Source organism: Beta vulgaris, chromosome 6 (genome assembly GCF_026745355.1).
Source record: "Beta vulgaris subsp. vulgaris cultivar EL10 chromosome 6, EL10.2, whole genome shotgun sequence".
NCBI lineage: Eukaryota > Viridiplantae > Streptophyta > Magnoliopsida > Caryophyllales > Amaranthaceae > Beta > Beta vulgaris.
The window spans coordinates 13,477,982-13,505,301 of record NC_079207.1 but is presented as its reverse complement, the minus strand read 5'-3'; the positions used below and the strand labels follow the sequence as shown (position 1 = coordinate 13,505,301).

At 36.0% G+C, this 27,320-nt stretch overlaps 2 protein-coding genes across 2 annotated transcripts; one reads left to right on the top strand and one right to left on the bottom strand.

Moving 5' to 3' along the window:
- Window positions 1-10,486: 10,486 nt before the first annotated feature.
- On the bottom strand, window positions 10,487-11,154 carry LOC130591768 (uncharacterized). Its single transcript, XM_057395676.1, has one exon. It carries the CDS (start codon window positions 10,928-10,930, stop codon window positions 10,487-10,489), a length of 444 nt encoding a protein of 147 aa, XP_057251659.1. The 5' UTR covers window positions 10,931-11,154.
- A 7,008-nt stretch (window positions 11,155-18,162) lies between these two features.
- Window positions 18,163-23,212, top strand: LOC104895917 (NAC domain-containing protein 19-like). Its single transcript, XM_019249863.3, has 3 exons — window positions 18,163-18,427; window positions 21,981-22,276; window positions 22,592-23,212. The coding sequence occupies exons 1-3, from the start codon at window positions 18,163-18,165 to the stop codon at window positions 23,210-23,212; spliced, it is 1,182 nt and encodes a 393-aa protein (XP_019105408.3).
- Window positions 23,213-27,320: the final 4,108 nt, after the last annotated feature.

The window sequence follows — 27,320 nt, the reverse complement described above, 5'->3', positions numbered from 1 at the left end:
ACATGATGATTATGTTTAGACTACTCATAAAGGTATATAGGAAATTGAAGTGACTGAGTATTATCTCCGGCCCTTTGATGGCAAAGACTACCGCGAAGTTTATTTCTATTGGAGAAATTTGGGGAGAGAAGACACATTTGAAGATATCATCAGAGCCTTTTAGAACTCCTCCTATAGCAGCACAATTTCCAATGGCATCTATGGAAGCGTCCACATTCGATTTAAGGTGGGAGCTTAGGGGAGGGGCCTAATCACGAGCTTTTAAAATTTTGTGACAAGGCTAAGTAGCTTGACATTGAGGATTTCTCAAAACTTCATTTGGGCCAAATGAGAATTTATCATTCCAAGCTGAAATCCACCATCAGGTGCTTTTGAAAAAACCATCTTCTACTAGTGGAAAAATAAGAAAGTGATGCGGTTAAAAAGGCCCTTAGGGCTGCATATTTTAAAAGTGAAGGGCTGCGTTTTTAAACTGCAGCCCTTCACAATGAAGGGCTACGGTTGAGGCCTAAAAACGCAACCCTTCCATATTGGAAGGGCTGCGGTTTTGTGCCTAAAACGCAGCCCTTCTTTGTACAAAGGGTTGCGGTTTTGGCACAACACCGCAGCCCTTCGACCCATAAAATATTAAAAAAATATTTTTTTTTGACATTTTTTTACTCTTAAAAATATCAAGAAATTTACAACAGGAAAAATCAACAAGAACAGTCGAAATTTATATATCTTAAACTCAAAAACAAAATGAGAATTAAAGGAACAAAAACGAAAAAAAAAACTCATTAGTTGGTGGTTGTAATTTAAACATTCCATTTTCACCAGGTAGATTGTAATTTTCAGTTAACAAAAATGAAAAAAAAGAACAAAAACGAATATGAAAATTAAACAAAACTCAAACTCAAACCTAGATCTGAAAAAAAAACTCAAAAATTACAATCAGATGCTGCCGGCGATCACCTTATGGGATATCCAACAAGTCATGAAGATCCATACCTGTATCCCGTCAACGAAAAAAGATAAATTCACTAGTGGAAAAATGAAGAAGGGCTGCGCTGAAAAAGGCCTGTAGGGCTGCGCTTTTTGACAGCAGCCCTTTCAGTAGCAGCCCTTCACTTTTTAAGTAGGGTTGTGCTAGAAAAGCGCAGCCCTTAATAAGCTAGAAGGGCTGCGCTAGTTAGGAAAAAGCGCAGCCCTTCTAAGCTAGAAGGGTTGCGCTTTTTCCTAACTAGCGCAGCCCTTCCTACCAAAAAAAAAATAAAAAAAAAATTTTGACATTTTTTTACTCATAATCTCACATTTTCTGAAATTAAACAGAAGAGAAGAGAAACGAAACGAAAATGAAAATACTAAACCCAAAACAAAAAAAAGAATGAAACGAAAATGAAAAAAACGAACAAAAACTAATACAAGAAATTATAGATCTGAAAATACAAGAACATTAATCAAAACAAAGATGAAAATACAAGAACTTTAATCAAAACAAAGAGAAGTATACAAGAACATCAATCAAAACAAAGAGAAGTATACAAGAACATTAATCAAACAAAGAGAAGTATACAAGAACATTAATCAAAACAAAGAAGAAATATACAAGAACATTAATCAAATAAACAAAGAGAAGTATACAAGAACATTATAGATCTGAAAATACAAGAACTACCTCCAAACATTAACCTAATAATGTTTAAATACATAAAACAACACCCTAATACATAATTTAAGGGAAAAAAAAAATTCGGAAAAACTTAAAATGCCTATTTGGAGGCTTAAACGAGCTCGGATGGCTTAAAAAGCCTAAACATCACGGCATAGCGGTGAGTTTGACTCGTTGGCTCGTTCCGCTTCCAAAAAGGTATCACAATAGGCAATCGGACTCCGTCGGCATGATTCGTGCAAATCATTTCAGCGTTTTTGTCGCAACATTTCTGGGAGTTTTTGAGAGGATTAGAGAGAAGGAGGAGAGGGAGGAGGGATGTGAGAGGAGGAAAAAAGAATAATGAGGGACGTGAGAGATGAGAGAGAAGAATGAGGGATATATTTGACGAATCCCGCTTAATATTTGAAGCCCGCGAATATGGATTTTTCAAAATTTTTTAAGAAGGGCTGCGCTTTTCTTCAAAAGTGCAGCCCTACTTAGTCAGATAAAGGCGCAGCCCTTCACTTAGTAGGGCTGCACTTTTAGAAAAAGCGCAGCCCTTCTGAAGTAAGAAGGGCTGCGCTTTTTCTAAAAGCGCAGCCCTACTAAGTGAAGGGCTGCGCTTTTTAAAAAGCGAGCTTCACTATAGGTGCGCTTTTAGAAAAAGTGCAGCCCTTCCTCCGCAGCCCTTCCTTTTTTTCTACTAGTGATTAGATGCTCATATGCAGATACTAACCAAAATGCAAAAGCAATCTGAATGAACTCGTACCTCCCCTTTCAGGGACGCATTTCCACTTGCGAAGTAAGTCGTCTTCTTCATCGAGGAAATTCCGTCGCCATCTTCGTCTTCTTCAAAGCGAATTCGTTGATTTTAATGTTGATTTTTCTCCCCTCTTATTTAATCGTCTTCAATCGCCATCTTCGTCTTCTTCGAACACGACAGTGAGAGAGAAATGACGGAGAAAGTTACAGTGGTGGTTGGTTATGAGGAGTGACGAGACAGAGGATGAGAGAGAAACGACGGTGAAAGAGATACGGCGGAGAAACGACGGTGAGAGAGAAACGAGGGTGAGAGAGAAGAAGATTTTAGGGTTAATGAAAGAGGAGAGAAAAGAAGGAGAAGGGAGGAGGGTGAGAGAGGAGAGAGAACCCTAACTAGCTGCTTAACATTTGAAGCCCTCCCCTTCATTTCAATTTTTTTCTTAAAAAAAAGCCCATAAAGGGCCGCGTTTTTTAAAAACGCAAAGGGCTGCGTTTTTTTAAAAAGCGCAGCCCTTCACTCTTAAGGGCTGCGTTTTTTTTTTTTAAACGCAGCCCTTCATTACTTAAAGGGCTTCGTTATTTTAAAAAGCGCAACCCTTCACTATTAAGGGCTGCGTTTTTAGAAAAACGCAACGCTTGCACAGCAGCCCCTCCGTTTTTTTCCCCTAGTGTTCATAAATAAAAGTTCAAATAAAATGTAACGATCTTTGAGAAATTTAGTTGACAGTTACATTTTTCGGACGAAATCAGGAATATAAAACGTAAAACATTACCTTCAAATTTGAGGCCCCCATTTAATTCGTCAACCAAGTAAACTCCAATTTTAACCCCGTTCCCACAAACGTTTGAACATTACCACCCGATCAAAATGAAAACCTAAAAAGACCAACAAAAACAGAGGCCAAAATTACCCTAAAAAATTAATGGAGTTTTGAGAACTTCATTTTGACATCAGAATTGACTTACTAATGTGGTGTTTTGTTGTGAATATAAATATGAAATCTCAATCTTTTTGAGTGAGATATGAAAGATAGTGAGGATAAGGAGATGAGTCGTTTAATTTTTTGAGGGAAGAGAAAATATAAGAAGTAGGTGTAAGATGAAAATGTGGAAGATTGGATGAAAAAAAAAAAGGTGAGATACATCAGTCATATGGGTATATGGGATTGATAGTCGTATGGGTAGGTGGATAAAATTATGTGAGTTTGTTACTTGTACACAGGTGGCTTTGTTGCTATTGGCTAAATTTGTTTCTTACTATTTACAAACAACTAACGTTAATCATACTCAGTTAGCTATAAGTGAAACAACAATATTACATATAATCATGAAAATAAATTATATTTATCTTGTCTCCTCTGTACATGATTTGACATGAACCTCAATCCATATCAATCTTGATTAGCAATATTAATCTCCTCTTTACATGGTTTTATTTCGATACTCAGTAATAGTTATACACAAAAATATCATCGCACGCATCGCGTGCATGAAAAACTAGTATCCCTTAATGAGTAGTCTAAACATAATTTGGTGTCAAATGAGTAAATGAATAAAATGCCCATATTAGCAAATTTGGTGTCAAATGAGCACATGAAGTTGTAATCTATTACAAAAATACCCCTAGGGCATGGTACACCGGCTGTACCATGAGTGAACTCGCAAGCAACTTCTTGCACGGGCGTGCAGGGTCGTGCACGGTCGAGCGGAATCTCGCTCGATCGTGCGTGCAGGGCAGAAGCTTTCATGCCTTTTGTAACGCCCCGACCTCTAATCATCGTGGTTAAGTTAATTAATCGATTATTAGCAGCGGAATCTAGATAGTCGGTGCGTTACTGCCGTACTTTCCATAAGAAAAATAAAAGGCAACATAAAATCATAACTTAAACATTTTATAACATGAAGCATAATATAGATCCAACATTAGTCTTGATTAATAGAAACTTAGTTACTAATCAGAGTTTTGACATAAACTTAAATTAAAACCATGAGAGTCTACATAATCTAGATATTAATTAAATCCTCACTGCTACGCCATCCCGTTATCACCATCGGTACCTAAAACATAAAACAAAACGTCGTGAGCCGAGGCTCAGTAACATACTAATCTAACATCGTAAATTCATTTCACATCATTTTAGTTAAAAACAGGGAGAATAGAATAAGTAAAACATTTCACAAACATATCATATCATGTTACATTATCTTCTTTATCATGTTCATCATCATATATTTTACTTTGGTAACTTGGCTAGTACAACGGAAGGGACGTCTCCCCAGAACATAGTAACATCATGAACGGAAGGCAATCACCCGAGGACAAAAGCCCTCACTAAACGAAAGGTGGCGTTATTTGCCCAAAATGCGCGGTGCCACCCGAGGACAAAAGCCCTCACTAAAGAAGGTGGTTAACCGGCCGGAAGGTACGTGCACGATCCGGGATAACAGAATACTTGCCAAGAACCGTCTTTCACTTGAATTTATCATGTTTCATTGGTTTTAAGCATATCATCATCACCGTGAATAATTATATTCATTCATTTCATCATAACATCATCATCATCATTACATAACATCATATCATAATAACCATCATAAAACATTTCATTTCCCGCAATCATATATAAAAAATAATATAATCATGATCATAAAACATACTTTGAAGGGGAATGCGGGTGTTAGCAGTAGACGTTACCTGAATTCCTGCTTAATAACCTTGATAGCCGGGGGAGGCTTGTAATATCCTTTATCTTCCTTAATCTAATCAAGAATAGTTTTATTAATGAACGTTTCGTTATTTAGCTTTTAAAATATTAGTCAGCGCTTATTAAGGTCATAACGGTCATTATAACGTCGTAAAGGTCTCCTTAAAGGTCATTATTTCTTAACCGTTAATAATTTTTAATTAAGGTGACTTTTAACAACTAATTAATGAATAACTCAATTAGCTATATTTTTAGAAGTTATCGAACCATTGAAGTTATATTTCTACATAGTATATAACCTTTCGAAAACGTAACATTATTCTAGTTCATAGTTAATAATTAATTAGTCGTCCATTACTTAGTTAAGTTTAAAGTTATAATAGATCCCATAACATTATTTTAATATTATTTAGTCATTTAAAACTAACAAGTCAAGTAACTAATTATTATAAGTGAACTTAAGGATTAGTGAAGTATTCATAACTTAAACTTAATTATAACAATAAGCTTAATGAATTAGTTTTAAACAACTCAACTAGTTTAAAAATCATGAATTATAACCCAATAATAGATTTTAGTAAATAAGTTAGGTGGTTTAGTAAAGCTAACTAAATCAGCCCACTAAAGCTCAATATATTAAAGCAACAAGATTAACTTAAATGATTTAACTAAGTGAATCAGATTATAAGCCCATTATTATGATTAACTTAATAAATTAAACTAACATGGCTTGATAAGGCACTAAATCAGTTTCATTTAACTCCATTAGCCTAACCATTAGTAAGTAGTTTGACTAACACCATCAAAAAATCAAATTGAGCCCAATTAATAAACATGCAACAATTTAATTGAGTTGGTTCAACTATATAAATCAGTCCACTAATATAACTTAGTAAGTCCATGGAACAAGTTCAAGCTACATCTAAGCCAGCAACAAGGATTTAGTTTTAAGTTACTTAGTTTAGGTTCTAATTAAACTATTCTTGTCCCAAAACTATTATAATTAACAAAAGGAATTTAGACTTGGGCTTGGTTTTAATAAATCAGAAATAAAAAGGAGATGAGCATCACCTCTGCTACTAGGAGCAGGGAGGACGAATCGCGACTGAGGTGGACGCCGGTTTCGGTGGTCGACGGCGAGCAGCGGAAATCTCCGGCGCTGGTATCCGGTGGTTCGGCGAGCGCGGCCCGTCGGCGGTGCTGCGCGTGCAGCAGCGTCATGCGAAGAGAAGAGGAGCGAGAGAGTGCGAAGGGGAGAGAGAGAGAATGTGAGGGTGCTGGCGCGGGTCTCCGGCGAGCTGCGCGGTGGTCGGCGAACGACACGAGGTGGCTGGTTCGTGGCGCGAGACGGGCGTCGCACGGCCGGCGGCGACCGGTGGTCGGTTGTGGGGGGGGCGAAACAGAGGAGTGAGAGAATGAATTTGGGGGTTTTTCTCTCTTTTTTTTTTTTTTTTGATTTCTTTTAGTTACAATTTTCCGGCGATTATTGACTGATTTCTGATTAGAGAGAGAAGAGGGATGAAGATTGTTGTGTGTTCTTGATGTTGATTTCCATGGCTATTTATAGTGGAAATTTGGGAGTTAAAATCAGTGGTTGGGAGGAAGATGGTGAAGTAAATAATCTGATTTTGTTAACTTGAAGAAGCAATGGTGATGGTTGGGACATATCTTGACTGAAGAAGAAGAGAGTTGTGATTGCATGAATGACAAATGGACATGGTGGAGTGAGGAGGAAGACACCATTAATGGGGATTGACCATAGCTTTCTTTTTTTTCTTTTTCCTTTTTATTTTCTCAACCAAAAATCAGAAATTCTCCACACTAACATATCAACGTGCTTAGTGAAATCTTGGGTGAAATGTTGCATTTTGTACTTTAAGTGAATTATCAACTTTATTAGCCTTCTTGTTTAACTCATAAAATCGTAAATTATAAATTATCGTCATAATTTAAGTTAGTAAATTTTTATGTTAAAATTCTATAATCATTTTATTATACGTTGCTTAATTAGTGGAATGAATAAAATAAAATATACTCTAACTACATTATTATGTTAATTATTCACTTAAATATGTTTAAGATTTTTAGGATATTACATCCTTACCCCCTTAGAAAAAGTTTCGTCCTCGAAACTTACATAGCATTGTCAAAAGGATAAAATCATGCATTCATACATAAGATTTCAGAAGCACATAATTAAACACATCAAAGTCATCTATTCAAACAAGTGAGGGTATTTTGTTCTCATCTGATCCTCTACTTCCCAAGTGGCTTCGGATGACGTGTGATTAGCCCATAAAATCTTAACCATAGGAATTACTTTGCTTCTAAGTCGCTTTTCCCTACGATCAAGAATTTCAATCGGTTTCTCTTCATAAGTCAAATCCTTCCTTAGCTGCAAAGGCTCGTGTCTGATCACATGGCTAGGGTCTGGTATATACTTTCGCAACATCGACACGTGGAAAACATTATGAACTTTATCCAAGTCTGTCGGCAATGCCAAGCGATAAGCTACTTCGTTGACTCGATCCAAAATCTCATATGGACCAATGTACCTCGGACTTAGCTTACCAGTTTGACCAAATCTCATAATACCCTTAGTAGGCGAAATTTTCAAGAAAACATGATCACCTACTTCGAACTCCAATGGTCTCCTTCGACGGTCCGCATAACTCTTTTGTCTGTTCTGTGCAGCTTTCATCCTGGCTTGAATTAATCGTACTTTTTCCGTTGTTTCTTGTATCAAGTCAGGTCCAATCATTCGAGCTTCATCAATGTCACTCCAACACAGGGGTGTTCTACATCTTCTTCCATACAGTGCTTCATATGGTGCCATTTGGATGCTAGCTTGATAGCTGTTGTTGTAAGAAAACTCAACCAATGGCAAGTATTTCTCCCAACTTCCTTGAAAATCCAGAATACATGCTCTCAGCATATCTTCAAGAGTCTGAATGGTCCTTTCTGTTTGACCATCTGTTGCTGGATGAAAAGCGGTACTAAAATCCAGTCTCGTACCAAGTGCCTTTTGTAATTCCTTCCAAAACTTTGCTTGGAATCTCGAATCACGATCTGACACAATAGAACTTGGTACTCCATGCAATCTGACAATTGTGCTCATATATAACTCAGCTAGCTTATCCAAACTCCAATTATTTCTAATGGCTAAGAAATGTGCGGATTTTGTCAGTCTATCCACAATGACCCATATAGAGTTCATTCCTCGAAATGATGGTGGCAACCCCATGATAAAATCCATTGAAATTGAATCCCATTTCCATGCAGGAACATCTAATGGTTGCAACAATCCTGCAGGTCTCTGATGTTCGATCTTTATCCTTTGACAAGTCAGACATCTTGACACAAATTCTGCAACTTCTTGCTTCATATTGCTCCACCAGAAGGTCTGCTTTAAATCCTTGTACAATTGTTTCCTCCAGGGTGAACAGAAAAAGGACTGTTTGAGCTTCTTCCAGAATTCTCTTTTTCAATGCCTCCATATCTGGAACACATGTTCTACCCTGAAATCTCAACGTGCCATCATCTTGGATCACAAATCCCGGTGATTTTCCCTTCTTCATCACATCACTCTTTATCTTTTGCAACTCCAAGTCTCCATCTTGCGCCTCTTTTATTTCTTCCAACAAAGTCGGCCTCAACTCCAATGCGTACAATGTGCTTCTATTTTCGGTTGCATGATCTCCACTTTCATCTTCATCAAATCATCATTGATTTCTTTCGGCAAGGTTAAGGTTGTGTTTAGGTAGGATTTGCGGCTTAGAGCATCAGCTACGACATTAGCTTTGCCTGGGTGATATAGGATCTCGACATCATAATCCTTTAGGAGTTCAAGCCATCTACGTTGCCTCAAGTTCAATTCCTTTTGGGTAAAAATGTATTTAAGGCTTTTGTGGTCGGTGAAGATCTTACACGGAACACCATAGAGATAGTGTCTCCATATTTTAAGAGCAAACACAACTGCGGCTAGTTCAAGGTCATGAGTTGGGTAGTTTTGTTCATGAGGCTTGAGTTGACGGGAAGCATATGCTATAACTTTATCATTCTGCATCAACACACACCTAATCCATGCTTAGAGGCATCGCTATACACAACAAATCCATCAGTTCCAGAAGGGAGAGTAAGAACAGGAGCAGTAGTGAGACGCTTCTTCAACTCTTGAAAAGCTGCTTCACATTCATCACTCCATACAAACTTAACCGTCTTCTTTCCAATCGAGTTATAGGCATGGCTATCTTGGAGAAATCTTGGACAAATCTTCTATAATATCCAGCTAAACCCATAAAACTCCGAACTTCAGGAACATTAGTGGGTCTAGGCCATTCCATGATAGCTCTTATCTTTTGTGGATCAACCGAGACTCCAGTATCTGAAATGATGTGCCCTAGAAAGGCAACTTCTTTCAACCAGAACTCACATTTCTTCAACTTCCATACAACTTCCTTTCTCTCAACACTTCTAACACCTTCCTCAAATGTTCTTCATGCTCAATCAAGTTTCTTGAAAACACCAAGATATCATCGATGAATACAACCACAAACTTATCGAGGTATGATTTAAATACTCGGTTCATCAGATCCATGAAGACAGCAGGGGCATTGGTTAACCCAAATGGCATTACTGTGAATTCTAATGACCATATCGCTGAAAGCGGTTTTTGAAATATCTTCTGGCTTTATGCGGAGTTGATGATATCCGGATCTTAAATCAATCTTGGAGAAGATAGTTGCACCTCGAAGTTGGTCGAAAAGATCATCAATACGAGGCAATGGATATTTATTCTTGATGGTGATCTTGTTCAACTCTCGATAATCAATGCATAACCTCATGCTTCCATCTTTCTTCTTGACAAATAGAACTGGTGCACCCCATGGCGACACACTAGGTCGAATATACCCCTTCTCGAGTAATTCATCTAGTTGCTTTTTCAGTTCTTGTAACTCAGCAGGTGCCATTCGATAAGGTGCCTTGGAGATAGGAGCAGATCCAGGAACGAGGTCAATGCTGAAATCTATCTCTCTTTCTGGTGGCATGCCAGGTATCTCTTCCGGAAATACATCAGGGTACTCACAAACTATGGGAATATCGGATAACAAGGGTTCAGGTTTGGTTAGGTCTACCACACTGCATAGGTAACCATGATGACCCTTTGAAAGTAACTTAAAGGCTTTCAAGGATGAGATGATTTCAGGTTTGGGTTGGACTTTTCTTCTTCGATAAGAAACCTTACACCCATCTGGCTTCCTGAGGGTTATTTCATGGTTAAGGCAATTTATGTCTGCTTTGTACTTCGACAACCAATTCATTCCCAATATCACATCAAAGTCGGTTAATTCAAATTGAATGAGGTCTACTTGAAATTCACATCCCCCTATAAGAATAGGACAAACATGACATCACATAAGATGGATTCACCATTAGGGATGGTGACAGACATGGCAGAGAATTCAGAGCATGGTTTTGCATTCAAGCTTCTAGAAAATGCACTAGATATAAACGAATGGGAAGCTCCAGAATCGAAAAGGACATAAGCAGGTACAGAGTTGACAGGAAAAGTACCAGTAATGACAGTATCATCTGCCTCTGCTTCATCACGCTGCATCATAAAGACTCTTCCAGCCTGCGGGGGTCCACGTGGAGGGTTCTTATTTGCATTGCCTGCATTTCCACCATAGCCAGAGTTCTGGCCGTTTCTTTGACCACGATTCGCAACATTTCCACTTCGCCAATCTGGAATTGGACAATTTTTAATCATATGACCTGGTTTACCACATCGATAACACTGATCACTTCCCCTACGACATTCATTCGTCATGTGGCCTTGTCTTCCGCATTTGTTGCATCGAGGAATTTGCTTCTGATCGTTTCCGAATATCCCGTGTTCGGCTTTTTGTTGAAGTTGTTGTTGGAGTGGCTTTCATGAGTTTTAGCCTTTCTTTTTCCACCCTCATACACTTCCTTTCGCAGCTTCATTTTCCTTTCAACATTGATAGCCCGGTCATATAGCTCTTGATAAGACTTACTCATATTTGCAGCAAGCCTTTCTTGAAGATCCAGGTTCAAACCTCCTTCAAATCGATTCATCCTTTGACGATCCGTAGACACCAGATCAGGAGCAAATCGAGCTAACTCATTGAATTTCACAGCATATTCCAGAACTGACATACCCCTTTGCCTCAGATGGATAAACTCAGATTCCATCTGGAGTTGCAGAGACTGAGGGTAAAACTGGTTTCTCATAGCCTCCTTTAAACCTTCCCATCCAAATCCAGGTTGATTCTGCATCTCTCTAGCAGTCTTCCACCACAATCAGCTTGCCCTTTTAAGTAGAATACAGCAAAGTTAACTTTCCACTTGTCTGGAACTGGGTGGCATCAAAGAGTTTCTCCATGCCATTCAACCATTCCTCGAACTCGGTGGGGTCAGGTTTTCCATCATAAGTAGGCGGCTTGTGAGCAGAAAACCTTTTGAACATATTGGAGCATTCTTCCTGCTCCGTCTTGGCCCTTGGTCGGTTTCCTTGCAAGAATTCCATCATCAGCTTCATTATATCCACCTGATTTTCGTTAGCATTTTCAGTCGTTTCTTCGAAAACAGGGTCACTTCGCAAGGTATCTAGCCTTTGCCTCATTTCTTCAAGTGTGACTTCAGGCCCATGAGTTCCACTTCCTCCATTAGTAGGTCCACTTCCACTTGTTGCCATGTTCTAAAACATCACATATCCCATGTGCATAGCATGTTAAACGAGGCATGGATGTCATCGTGAAAATAATATAAAAATATTCCCTTCCCCGATCCTAACACTCACACTCATTTTCATTTTTATACACTTATTAACTACACCATTTCGTATTCATATTATTATATTATATGAACCCTATACTCATGGTGATGACTCTCGTTTTACTAGATTACTTTATCATTTATTTACTAATTTAAGTAAAACCTTTAAGATTTTACTTGAGGCATCGAGAACCGTTGCTCTGATACCAACCTGTAACGCCCCGACCTCTAATCATCGTGGTTAAGTTAATTAATCGATTATTAGCAGCGGAACCTAGATAGTCGGTGCGTTACTGCCGTACTTTCCATGAGGAAAATACAAGGCAACATAAAATCATAACTTAAACATTTTATAACATGAAGCATAATATAGATCCAACATTAGTCTTGATTAATAGAAACTTAGTTACTAATCAGAGTTTTGACATAAACTTAAATTAAAACCATGAGAGTCTAGATAATCTAGATATTAATTAAATCCTCACTGCTACGCCATCCCGTTATCACCATCGGTACCTAAAACATAAAACAAAACGTCGTGAGCCGAGGCTCAGTAACATACTAATCTAACATCGTAAATTCATTTCACATCATTTTAGTTAAAAACAGGGAGATAGAATAAGTAAAACATTTCACAAACATATCATATCATGTTACATTATCTTCTTTATCATGTTCATCATCATATATTTTACTTTGGTAACTTGGTTAGTACAACGGAAGGGACGTCTCCCCAGAACATAGTAACATCATGAACGGAAGGCAACCACCCGAGGACAAAAGCCCTCACTAAACGGAAGGTGGCGTTATTTGCCCAAAATGCGCGGTGCCACCCGAGGACAAAAGCCCTCACTAAACGGAAGGTGGTTAACCGGCCGGAAGGTACGTGCACGACCCGGGATAACAGAATACTTGCCAAGAACCGTCTTTCACTTGAATTTATCATGTTTCATTGGTTTTAAGCATATCATCATCACCGTGAATAATTATATTCATTCATTTCATCATAACATCATCATCATCATTACATAACATCATATCATAATAACCATCATAAAACATTTCATTTCCCGCGATCCATATATAAAACATAATATTAATCAAGACTAACGTTGGATCTATATTATGCTTCATGTTATAAAATGTTTAAGTTTATGATTTTATGTTGCCTTATATTTTCCATATGGAAAGTACGGTGGTAACGCACCGACTATCTAGGTTCCGCTGCTAATAATCGATTAATTAACTTAACAACGATGATTAGAGGTCGGGGCGTTACACCTTTTCATTGCAGGTAGCATGGACGTGCATGAACTATTCCTCAAGGAACTGTCTACAAGTCTATTGTACTGTTCCTCTAGGGAACTATTCACAGTTGTATAAAAAGGCACAAGATTCTTGCAACTCCACCGAAGTGGTGCACATGGTTTTGCTAGGTCACACCCAAGTGATTATTTGACTTACTAAATTAGTTGAGGGTCAATAAAAAGCTTGGTAAGACCAAATGAATGAAAAAAAGTTGTTGAAGCTCATGAGTGAAAAGTTCCACTCACTCTTCATTTATTTATTTTTATCTATTTTTTTCTTCCTAAACAAAATATTAATAAGTATTATGATATAAATTTAGTTTTTGTACCAAAAAAATAGAATGAATTTTTGTTATATATTTCAAAATCAAATACTACTACTATCTTTAATTTAGAAGAACTAGTTTAATATTAATCACATTATATTTTGCAAATACTGAAATTGACTAGAAGGAACTAGTCGTCCTTTTCCAACACCTACATTTTATGTTTGTTTTCTTTTTCTGTATGCACTTTTTGAAAAATTATTTCCATAAATGCAATTGGATTATTCAAATATTGTACTTGAAAAGAGCATACAACCTGCATTCATGAAAAAAATTATAAAAAAATGCATACCAAAAAGAAAAAGAATGGAAAATGGGTACTGGAAAGGGGAAACTGATCAGCAAAGTTGTTTTTTCTTCAAATTCAATTTTTTTTTCTTACTTTATACGTAGGTCATCGACTAAATTTTAGCATTTATTTACTTAATATTAATAGTCAAAAGAGCTTAAGCAACATAATTCATCCAATTTGTGCACACCTCTTTTCTTTTGGAACCTGGCCAACCCTCTCAAGTCTCAACTTATTAGCCTTTATCTCTTAAGATTATTCCCGACGAGCACAATCAGTGGGACAAAGAGTGGTATGAATATAGTTAATAAAAGAAAGATTAGAGAAAGTCATATAAGCTCATTATGAAGATCTTTACTCAAAAGAAAAGAGCTAATGCAGGAAAGCTGTCAGTGATGGAAGTACATCGGATGATCTGAGAGGTCAACTCCGTTCGATTAGGGTCGAATCCAATTTTAGCAAAGTTATAATAAGTAAGCTATGTTACACTTAGTCCAATGAGGTAAGTACAAATTTTAAATAGCTTCTTGGGGGACTTATGCTTCGCAATATGTTTGTGATCATTCTTCTAGCACAGTTGTTTCAATTATGAAACGTTAGCGGCTTCAAAGAAGTCTGCCAAAGATCTGGAGAGTGAAGTCCTTAGTGAATAGCTGCACAACAAGCAAACGTGAGGTACCCTCGGGGTGGTTGTGAGGAAACCCCCTCCGACGCTCAAGTCAGTATTTGTCCAACTAGGATTTAGAGAGAGAAACTAGAGAGAGAGAGAGATAAGCTATTTTCAGTATATAAGAGAATGTACCTGTAGAATAGTATTATTGGGGTATTTATAGAAGTACTATTCCTCTGACAGGGCGTGTAATCCTTCGACACGTGTATGGTTGTGACGCACTTGACAGGTGGGAAGATTCCCTTACTTTTGTCTTATTAGACGACCGCCAACGTTGTCGGAGCACGTTGGTGAACTGACTTGCTAGAGTTGTGGATGACATTGCCACGCTCGCGTCCGTGATAATGCTCGCGGACCCTCCATAGGGATCCGCTAATGTACTTGGGTTATACCCATACAACTAGGCCCCCCCTAGCATCATTTGGGGTCTTGACTGCTAAGGATGTTGTTGGTGGACGCGAGTCATATTTGTCGCGTTTGATATTTCGATGAGATTAATTTGTTTGGATGCCACGTGTCGCTTTAAGCCGTTCATCTGTACATATATAGCAGAGCAGTTGTCCTTTTGTGAGTTTTCTATTTTACGCTCAAAACTCTGATCTCTTGCTTCTTCTTCTTTTTCCTCTAACAAAACCCCATAACCAAAGCTTGCATTGTTCAAGAATCGCCTTTCCTGTGCTCAAATTACTCCGAAAAGTTGCTCAATCTTCCAATTTTCACTTCTCGGTTTTAGTGCACTGAAAGTTTCATCTTTTCCTGACAAACATTTTCTGGGTTTTTTCTATGTTTGGGATTTCGTCGTTTTCCGGTGGTTCTTAAGCTACAAGCTCAAGTTTTTTGGTGCAATTTCGCTGTTTGGAGACTTTGTTCACCTTCTTCGGCGATTTTGCTCCTTACTTTTTCTCTTTTTTCTGCGGCCCTTCGTTTCCAGGTAATTCTCCAATTTCTTTCCTCATTTCCTTAAGTTTCTTTCGTGTTTTCATCATGTCGGACCAATCTGATAGCCAGAATTCTCTTAGTGAAGTATTTATGACTGAGAGTGACCATTTTTCCCTTTAGCCGTTAACGATTCTGCTTCCCCTTTGGCCGACCCTGGACTTTCTTCTGGTTCAAGCCTTGCGGGGAGGACTAGGTTGTTAGCGGACATACCCCTTACGGCCGAGAGAGAAAAAGAATTGAGGTCAAAGTCTCTTAACGACCCCTCCACCCTTGAGAAGCATAATTTGACTATGAGATATCTGACCGCTAGCCAGAGTGGTGACAAATAAGCGCTTAGAGAACTTAGACACCAAATTTTTGCTAGACAATCCCTTAGGCGTCCATCGTTCGATGTTGTTCCCGGCCTTGATGTCGCCCCTCTTAGAGAGCATGCTTGGTTAGATAGTTTGGCGGATGCCGGAGTTAGGGTGTCGACCGACTTTTACGACCGCTTGTAGGAGTTTGCGGCTCCTAACCCCCTATTGTTGATTTAGGTGACGATAGTGACTCAATTGTTACCGTCATGGTTCGCGAAGATGCTACTGAGGTCGTTTACCAGTGTCGAACTGGTGTTACCACGCCTTTGACGGCGCCTATAATGGGGGAAAGTTCCCGTCCAACTCAGCCGAAAAAGGTTGTTATCGGTCAAGGACCGGATGCTTTGTGGTTACTTGAAGATGCTACGTACTACCGGTCCTCTCAGCGTAGAAATAGATGGGCCTTGGCGGCAGGATGCCCTTCACTTCGCGTATCCGAGGGTCGCCCGAGATTTATATCATATGCCCTCGGGAGTCGGGATATCGGTTGGTAGTACGCCAGAGGGAGCCATTGTGACTGAATGTCCTCCAGATCATGTGATCGTTTACAGTCATCATTTTGAGTTTGGCCTTCATTTACCCTTGGATTCCTTTTTGGTCGAAATCTTGAATGCGTTCAACGTGTGCTTGGCGCAATTAACACCTTTAGTAGTCAGGAACATCATTGCGTACATTTGGGTTGTGCGCTTTATAGATTTCCCTCAAACGGTTAACTTATTCCGTCATATCCATTGGCTGAAGAAAAATGGATCCGCTAGGCAGTCGGCTGGTGGTCGTTAATGACGGCTGACAAGAACATGATCGTCCAGCCTAAGATGTCAAGTTTGAAGGGTTGGCAAGATGCCTTCTTTTGGTTGCGAGTGCCAAAGGATTACCCTGTGCGCCGTCATTTTACCAAACCCCAACCTCATATGGAGCATCTTCCGCTAGTGCCGCTAACTGAAAAGGAGTTAGTGGCTCTTGATTATTTTGATACGGATGATTATGAGGTCTTTTATGATGACGGGACGGTGGCCAAGGTTAAAGAGCCCAAGACATCAAATGTCACAATAGTGACAAACAAGTATCTACATCCGGAAGTCTGTACCAAAAAGCAACAAGCTATAAGAAGCTCAAACAAGAAATTCTTAAACTCTGACAACAATTACAACATTAGATTCATCTCTTTCAACAATTTCCAACTATAATAGCTCCAAAATTTCACAAATTCAACAAAAACTATCAAAAAGAAATTGTGACAAGCTCAAACAAGAAATTCCTCAAAAAAGACATTAATTACATTTTTTTTTTGAGTAAAAACACAGTGAATTCCACAAAATTTCTTGAGCTAAGCAGAAAATAAAAGATCAATTAAAAGCTAAAAATAATAAGATGGTAGAGATAGAGAGAGAGAAACAACTTGAAGAATTAGGAAGAGAGAATAACATCAAGAGGTAGACAAGTAGTGCGGCGGAAATTTGGTGTGAATTTTCTCTGTTCATAAAGTCAATATCACCTAGTAGAGAGAGAAAGTGAAAGGAGGAGGATGAAGATAGAGGGTTTAGAGGAAAGTGGGAGAACAGAGAAAGAAAGCAACAATGGAAACGTGGAGGGGTAAAATAGTCAAGGCACTTATTGAAGGGCATATCTGTCAATCCACTGTTCCTAAGCTATAGTAGATGAAGTTCTCACTTTTTAGTAGGTATGGATATTGGTAAATTATTATTATATAATACTAGTATTTCATTAAAGAATAGGAAATTTCGCGAAAAATAACTTTTTATAAACACTTCTTTGCGAGAAACAACTTTTAATTTTTTCTTGGCATTTTACAACTTTAACCAAAATTTGTTTTGGGAGATCGGACTCAAGGCTATTTTCCGACATCAATTTTCGCTCACAAGCATTGGTCAAAATATTAAACACCTTTACGTGCAAGAATTGCATATACAAGACACCTTTATCAACGCTTGGAAACAAGTATCAATATCGTTAAATTTATTAAATAAAATAAATTTTACTTCAAGTATTTAGAAAAAAAGCAGTGATTAAAACGTTTTATTTTTCAAATTCCAACCTGATAGGAAATTCTCAGGTACACATGTTGCCTCACATTAAGATTAACTTACATAATCTAATCAAAAAACGAAAAAAAACACACTAAAAGATAATATATCAAGAAAGATAAAAGATAACGTTTACCCTAATAAGAAAAAAAAAAAAAAGGGTTTACAGGCTACAGCTTACACCCAAAAATATATATCCTAAAAACTTTCGGTAATCACCTAATACATATATAAACTTACACCCCAATATGTTAGAGATCATAATAATTCTTACAGAATTTAACCACTATACTTTATTTTCTTGACTGTGCACTTTTGCTAGTAATCCGTCCATGGAGAGAAATACAGACAGGAGCATGGAAGAAAACCATGGTAATGCTATTGTTGGGTCATCTAATCCAAATTTAGGCGTAGTAAGTGCTGAAACTTTAAGTGCGAGTGAAACTTTGAGGCGTTATTCACTCGGCTACAGATTTAATCCTCTTGATCAAGAACTCATCCTTGGTTATCTTCTGCGCAAAATCAAGGGCTTATCTTTACCCACCAATCTCATGCATGAAGTTGACATTTACCTTCATACTCCTGAGCACCTTACTGGTACGTACTATTTACTTCTTCTTTTTCCTACTACTTTTCTTAAGTTTGGATGAAATAAACTTTGCTTTTGTTGTTATTATTCTTGAATTTTTTTGCCATGATTATAATAGTTATATGTTTTTTTTACTGGTACGTACTACTTACTTTTTTTTTTTCTTACGATACTAATTTTCCTAAGTTTTAATGAAATAAATTTGCTTATGTTAGTATTATTCTTGAATTTTTTTGCCATGATTATAATTGTTTTTTTTTTTTAACGGAGATTATAATTGTTATATCTTGTTTAGTTTCAAGAAGCTTTGCTTTTGTTGTTATTATTCTTGAATATTTTTTTGTTATGATTATATGATAAATTAAAGAGAAGAGATGTTATATTATTGTGTCTTTAATAACTACAATTACATTACTTATATATAGAACATAAGTTAAACTTAACCTAATAAATTTAACCTAATGGGCCTTGCCCATAGATATGGACCTACGGTCAATATCCTCTAACACCCTCACCCTCCCGCACTTGTACAATGGGACAAATAACAATAAAAAACACCAATAAAAATAAAACCGAACTCAAATTCTTCAATTCTTCAATCCTTCAATGAACAAACCTCGTCTCAAGGTACAAAAACCGTGTCTCACGACACACGGAGAGCCAAAACATGTCTCACAATCTGTTTTGAAACAGATCTGAAATTGAGACCAAAGAACCAATTTCTTTTTTTTGTGAAAGTTGTGATGGAATGATCATCATCACAGAAACAAAAGAACAAATTTTCGATGGAATGAACATCATCGACAATTTGAAAGAAACCAATCTGTTTTGAAACAGATCTGAATAGAATACAAAACAAAACAAAAAAAACAAATTTTTGAAGAAAAGAAAGAACAATAACCCACCAACATCATCTACTACCACACAAATTCAATTCCAATTCTGCACCCTATTTCCACTTATAAAAAGCGGTGAGTCCTTCATGTTGGACGATTAAAAGCATTTCTCCTCCAAATAAACTCAACCGAGTTAACCCAAATCAACATCCTATCACGTCTGCCATTAGAGGACAGATGGAAAGGACCATGCGTGTCTGCAAGGGATGGAAGCTTGCAAAGACCCTTCACTTAGGCTATGTTCAGTTCACCTGAAATTTTCTGATCTGAACTTATCTGATCTGATCTGATCTGATCTGAACTTATTTTTTCTGATCTGATCTGATCTGAACTTATTTTTTCTGATCTGATTATCTGATCTGATCTGATCTGATCTGATTGATCTGATCTGATCTGATCTGAACTGATCTGATTTACAAATCTTATCTTATTAAAATATATTATTACTATTATATTATTACTTTGTAAATCATTATTATGCAATACATTATAAGATCTTCTTTATAGTATTACTATTATTATCATTTTATTTCTATTACAACTTTTACACAACTTTTATTATTAATAATAATAATTATTATTATCATTATTATAAGAACAACAATAATAATTATAATCATAATTATTATTATTACTAAAAATAATTATATAACTCAAGTCATTATTTTATAAGAGCACTTATACAATGTTTCACACTTTCCCTTAAAAAAAAGTTTCACACTTGAGAAGTCGGCAAACTCAACTCTTTTTTTTCCATATAAAATAGAATAAGATATACAAACAACTATGACTTGAGCAAAAAATAAATAAATATCGTGCAACTTCAAATAGCTAGAGAGATTTGGAATTCGGTAGGAAGAGGTATACCGAATCTAAATTTATAATTTGTATCTCACACTTAGCTTATTTTGAAATGTAATCCGAACTTAGTAGTTTCGTTGTCATGAATTTGAGATATCATATTTTATATATTTCTTATTTTTGCGTCAATCTTATTTCTTAACACGTGGCTTTTAATTTTCTATTATTTAATAACAACAAAATAACTTAATATAATAATAACAATGACATTTATAATGGTAACAACAAGATTAATAATAATTACCAATATTAATAATTAATAAGTACAACAACAACAACAATAATAATTCTTTTGAACAAATGTACTAGTAAATAATAATTCCCTTTGTTTTTTTATCTTTCTCACTTAGAATCTTGACACTATTCACAATTAGAGATAATCTTTTAGTTTTTCTCAATATATAAGAAAAAATATAGTCATGTGGGGTCTTGTTTGATTCGTCTCAATGAGTACTTTATTAATATTCAATTATTATAATTTTTATTAATATGTAGTGAAAGATATTTAATAATAATGAGTTTTTAAATATAAGCATGATATGATCTGAACTGATCTGATCTGTCTGATCTGATCTGTCTGATGTCTGTCTGATCTGTCTGACTGATCTGATCTGTTGATCTATCTGATCTGAACTTATTTTTTCTGATCTGATCTGATCTGAACTTATTTTTTCTGATCTGATCTGATCTGATTAGATCTGAAATAAGCAAAAATAAGGTGAACTTAACATAGCCTTAACACCGCACTCGACTCCCGAGGTTAAGAGAACTACGAAGTATAGAGAAACGTGACAAAAAAAAAGTATATACTGGCCGATGGGTGTCAAGAAATCAACCACCCACCGGCAGTAAAGAGATAGGAAAAATTGAGAAACCCCAAGAACTTAACCTGCTCTTGATACCATGATAAATTAAAGAGAAGAGATGTTATATTATTGTGTCTTTAATAACTACAATTACATTCCTTATATATAGAACATAACTTAAATTTAACCTAATAAATTTAACTTAATGGGCTTTGCCCATAGATATAGACCTACAGCCCAATATCCTCTAACATTATAATTGTTATATGTTTTTTTTTCTGTTGAATATGGGATTTTTTTTTTTTTGGTATTATTTGTTAGGAAACAGGGTGTTTTAAGTTGTTATTAATGTTGAATTCTTTGCCATGAATAATTGTTAGTTGATTAATATCACGCTCAACAAGATTGTTTCTTTTTTAGTATTTAACATCAATATATGAAAGTATGCAACGATAATCATATGTTTTAGTTTCAAGAAAACTCTGATTATTATTGTTTTAGTTGATTATACTTGCACATTGGGATTTTTTTTTTTATTATATATTGTTTTTTTTAGTATCCTACTTGTAATATTAATAGAACGATTATGTGGCCGTTGTTATATTAGCCTTTTTTTATGCCAATTACCAGTTTCTTGCTCGGATTATTTGAGGCTGTGATTGTCACTTTTTTTTTTCCCTGACATGAATCATTATTAATATTTTATTTGGCGCATGGAATGATTATGGGTTAATTTAATATTCTTAGTTTCTTTTCGATGAATTATTGAGATATTGGATTCTGACCATTTAAAACAAGCTAAGTTTACCCAGTTGATGAATACTGTATGCAGTATGTAACATTAGTTGACCAATTATTTTCTGCATTACTGATTTCGTAAGTATTCAGTTGAATATGCCACATTAATTAGTGGACGACCAATCAATTTCGTGTATTATGTTAATCTAATCATACTATATATTTTCCTGACATATTATTATTTATTTTGCATGTATTAGTAAATTATGAAGCACAAGGTGATGATAAAAAATGGTATTTCTTTACACCAAGAGACAGAAAATACAAAAATGGGAGGCGTCCAAATAGAAGGGCTGAAGATGGATATTGGAAAGCAACAGGAGTTATTAAGACGGTTAAGAAAGATGATGGTCAAGAAATTGGATTCAGGAGAACATTGGTATACTACAGAGGAAATGCTCCTAAGGGTGTTAAGACTAGTTGGATGATGCATGAATTTAACATCAATGGTCCTGCTTCCCTGCTAGATTCTTCTCTCAAATGGAAAAGAGATATGGTATGCTATCATTCCTTTTTTTTTTTCTTCTTCTTCTTTACTATTTTTATCGTTCTAACTCGTTTATACTTTTTACTATTGGATACATAATAGTGCATATACTATTGAATTTGCATATCTTGTTGAAGGTTATAATAATGTTTTAAGAATTTTTTTTTTTATAAAATTACTATCACATTTTTGAGATTTTCAAGTACGTCATATATCTGATGTAATTTTTTAAAAGTTCGGAGTATATTTGACTATTATTTTTGTGAATTTTCACTTATGTGTTTATGATTTTATTCTAATGTTTTTTTTTTATGCGAGTTGCAGCTGTTGGACTATGTCCTATGTAAAATCTACCAAAAAGTCCAAAAGGATGAATCAAGGAAAAGGTCAAAAAAACAAAAAACTGAGCCAGTAGAAATTGATGAAGGAAACAACTCGTCTGCTGAAGAGGAAGCAAACAACAGCAACGACACCACCAACGCCAACGCCAACAACAACGGCGACATCAACCAGCCATCAAATGATAACATGACCGGCCATGTTGAGCACACCATGAATCAGCCATCAAATAAGGCCATGATCGTCTATGATTTCAATGAGCTAATGAATAATACCAGAACCAACTACGTTAAGCACAAAATCAACCAGACATCAAACAATACTATGACCAGCTATGGCGAGCACAACGACATCGGCTGTAATGTTAGCATCAGAATGCAGAATTGTGCCCCCCACTCAAGCTCGTTGAGTAAACTTCTCAATGAAAGCGACGACGATCTGGTGAACTGGTCGTCACTAATGCAGGCTTTGTCGAGCTTTACTGATCATCAGCAGCCGCAGCCGCAGCCGCAGCCGCAGCAGCAGCAGCCACAGCCTCCGCAACAGCCACCGCCGCCTTCTTTCCCGGGTAACAAGTATAATTATTATCCTGCAGCTCCTAGCTAAGATAGTGATTAGGTTAGTTATACTCTATTGTATAACTAATATAAACAGTACTTTTAGTTGATATTTTAAAAGTTATATTGATATACTTTGGCGTAAACCCTTCAAATACATATAATTTTCCCTAATTTGGAATTGGTGATTGTGATAATCAAATTGCACATACTTGCTTGATGCTTTCTTCTTCGTCTTGTACAGGTAATTGATTGAACTTCTTGGCTAATAATATGAGTTCTAGTGATATGAAAGAGAAAATAATCATGTATGGATTGAGAGAATTGAATATAGGGTCTGGATTATTGAATTAATGGGGGTTAGGGGGGATTTGATGGTCATATAATATTATTGTCGTAAAGTTTGTCAAAAGATAAAATATATGTAAACATGTACCTGGATTTGTGGGACTCTGCCCTTTATCTGTGAAATCCAAAAACTCTATTAATCTTTGTTGACACTTTTGTTGACGGTTGGATTTGCCATATGATACACAAAATTCAATCACTAACATAATTATGAGACAATAATTTCATATTATATTCAAGTTTAACTTAACCTACTCACTAGAAGATCTCCTTCTTCAATCTTCTCATTTTATAGCCTATCTCAACCAAAATTCAAACATCGTCAATTTGATTGAAAATAACCTTAGTTCCTATCATTTTTTTTAATTTGAAATTACATCAAGAAAAGTTGTGGGTAACTACTCAAAGTACATTTACGAATTTACCAAAGATTTTGTCCTAGTGGTTAAGATTGAGGTGCTGTGCACGATAAGTCACAAGTTCAAATTCCTCCTCCTTTTCTTTGTAGTTTGTACTGCTTTTGTGGCTCATATGGATAAAAAAAAGTAAACTTACGAATTTGCCTCATTCATAAGGAAAAAATAAAGTAAATAACTTAATTTTAGCCAAACTTTCAATTCTAAACTTTTTGTTAAATATTACTCTCTCAAACTTTTCCCAAGTGAATCCTCCCTCCATATTGACAAGGAACTTTTGAGTACTTTGATATCCACCTTAATTAACTAAAATACCCGTTATGTTTTTATTCTTCCAAGATAATTAATGAAGGCAAAATATGAATAGAATTTTTTTAAAAGAAAAAAGCTCGGATGTAAATGCTAGATTCTATTCCCTAAAAAGAAAATTACCGTATTTTCTTCACTGAAGATAGTTTCCAGATTTTTAGAAACAAAAGAAACATATACAATATCACAGTGATGTCACACACACATCACATACAAAATATACTAGTATATATTAATTGCAACACTTCAAGATATGGACTTATAATTTTTATTATTTCTCGGTCCACCATTATATGCCACACCTTTATCGAAAATAATGAAACAATAGCTAAGGAGACACACTTCTAAGGTGAAACCTGTTTTGGTCGTGTAAAGAAAGTTGATTATTATCTCTATTATATAAGCCAAGGGAGGAGGTGTGGTGTCCTCTTTTGAAGTGACTAAAATACCCTTAATGATCTAATTAATGGAATGAAAAAAATTACAAAAGCAAATCATTTAAAAATTCTCATTCCAACTTGCCATTTAAAACAAGTTTAAAATGGTATATGCATCAAATACTTCAATCAAAAACTAAATGGACAAAATATTTATACCTTATAAAAAAAGATGGCATACATAACGTGCACATGAAAAGTCTGAACATTCACTACCTTTGATACTCTTTAATTCAGTTAAACCAACTCATTATTTTTGTTCTTTTTGTTCAATATTCATTCACAAAAAATAAATGTTAGCAATTACTCACAACCTTTTTATTTTTTTACATTAGCAAATTAATATATCTAAATTCATCTAACTGTTGAATTTTTCACATTTAAGTTTAATCATAAATAAAGTACGAATGGAGTATCTAATAGAATAACAAATTTTGAAATGGACGCACGCATCGCGTGCATATGAAGGCTAGTGTAAATTATATGAAAACGGATGGAGTACAATACTTACAATACAAGGGGAAAAAACAAAGAGTTGATTGTTTAAGAGTTGAGACTTAAGAGAAGGGATGTGTATAAGAGTGAGAGAGAGGTAAAAGAGGTAATGGTAGGATCCTTACTTATTAATGTTTGCTATGAGATTTTCGTTTAGGTAAACATGAAAATTATGTTTAGACTACTCATAAAGGAATACTAGTTTTTTTATGCATGCGATGATATTTTGGGCATAATTGTTACTGAGTATCGAAATAAAACCATGTAAAGAGGAGATAAATACTACTAATCAAGATTGATATGGATTGAGGTTCATGCCAAATAATGTATAGAGGAGCCAAGATAAATATAATTTGTTTTCATGATTTTATGTAATATTGTTGTTTCACTTATAGCTAACTGAGTATGATTAACGTTAGTTGTTTGTAAATAGTCAAAAAAAAATGTAGCCAATAGCAACAAAGCCACCTTTATACAAGTAAAAAAAAAACTCACATAATTTTATCCACCTACCCATATGACTATCAATCCCACCTACCATATAACTATCCGCCCCATATACCCATATGACTGATGTATCTCACCTTTTTTTTCATCCAATCTTCCACATTTTCATCTTACTACCTACATCCTTATATTTTTCCTTCCCTCAAAAATAGAACGACTCATCTCCTTATCCTCACTATCTTTCATATCTCACTCAAAAAGATTGACATTTCATATTTATATTCACAACAAAACACCATATTAATAAGCCAATTCTCATGTCAAAACTAACTCCTCAACACTCCATTAATTTTTAGGGTAATTTTGGCATCTGTTTTTGTTGGTCTTTTTAGGTTTTCATTTCGATCGGGTGGTAATGTTCAAAATGTTCGTGGGAACGGGGTTGAAATTAGAGTTTATTTGGTTGACGAATTAAATGGGGGCCTCAAATTTGAAGGTAATGTTTTACGTTTTATATTCTTGGTTTCGTCCCAAAAATGTAATTGTCAATTAAATTTCTCAAAGATCTAGTTACATTTTATTTGAACTTTTATTTATTAAGATGGTTTTTTTAAGAACTTTGTGGCTTGAGTTCTTGAATAATCTACTCTTCCTTTTTCTTTTCCTTTGTTTTTTAAGACTTCTTCTACTCCTTTTTCTGAATTCTTAAATATCCATACTTCTTCTATCCCTTTTTCTGGGTTTTAAATTATTCATAAAAATTTCAGTAAAATCAATTGTTTTCATCGATTTTGAAGAATATTGGAAATATATTCCTTGCCTAATGCAGATTACAAACTAACGTTATATACTATAGATTACAATAGGAAGCGTATGATGCGCTTTAACGCTGCCATGTGAGCCTCCATAGGTTGATGCATAAATAAACAAATCTGCTGCACGCCATAAGATATATCAGGCCGAGTGAAGGTCAAGTACTGTAGAGCCCCTGCGAGACTCCTATAGAGAGATGAATCAGAACACGGCAGATCAGACTGAGCACTGAGTTTTGATTTAGTATCAACAGGAGTAGGTGACGATGTGCAGGAGGTCATCCCGGCACGCTCAATAATTTCCTCAGCATACTTGCGCTGAGATAAGAATAGACCACCGGCATGGCGGGACACAGCAATCCAAAGAAAGTAACTCAGAGGACCAAGATCCTTCATAGCAAATTCCGAGCCAAGAAGGGACATAATGGACTGACGGAGCTCAAGAGAAGAGGCAGTTAAGATAATGTCATCCACATACAGAAGAAGATAAGCAGTGTCGGTACCTTTCCGATAAATAAATAATGAGTTATCAGACTTGCTATTCCGGAACCCAATGTGAGAAACAAAATCAGCGAACCGACGATACCAGGCCCGAGGGGCTTGCTTAAGCCCATAGAGAGACTTTTTGAGAAGACACACATGATTCGGAAAATTCGGATCTTTGTAGCCCATGGGCTTATGCATATAAACTGTTTCCTTCAACTCACCATGCAAGAAAGCATTCTTGACATCTAGTTAATGAAGATCCCACCCCTTAGAGAGAGCCAAACTGAGCACAGTGCGAATAGTAGCAGGTTTAACCACAGGACTAAAAGTCTCCCCACAATCAATGCCAACCTGCTGAGTCTTGCCATCACCTACAAGACGAGCCTTATACCTCGCAAAAGAACCGT

Coding starts and splice junctions, on each gene's coding strand:
- LOC130591768 (XM_057395676.1), bottom strand. CDS start 10,930: ATGACGAATGAATGTCGTAGGGGAAGTGATCAGTGTTATCGATGTGGT.
- LOC104895917 (XM_019249863.3), top strand. CDS start 18,163: ATGGAGAGAAATACAGACAGGAGCATGGAAGAAAACCATGGTAATGCT. Junction 18,428..21,980: donor TACTCCTGAGCACCTTACTG/GTACGTACTATT, acceptor TGCATGTATTAG/TAAATTATGAAGCACAAGGT. Junction 22,277..22,591: donor TCAAATGGAAAAGAGATATG/GTATGCTATCAT, acceptor TGCGAGTTGCAG/CTGTTGGACTATGTCCTATG.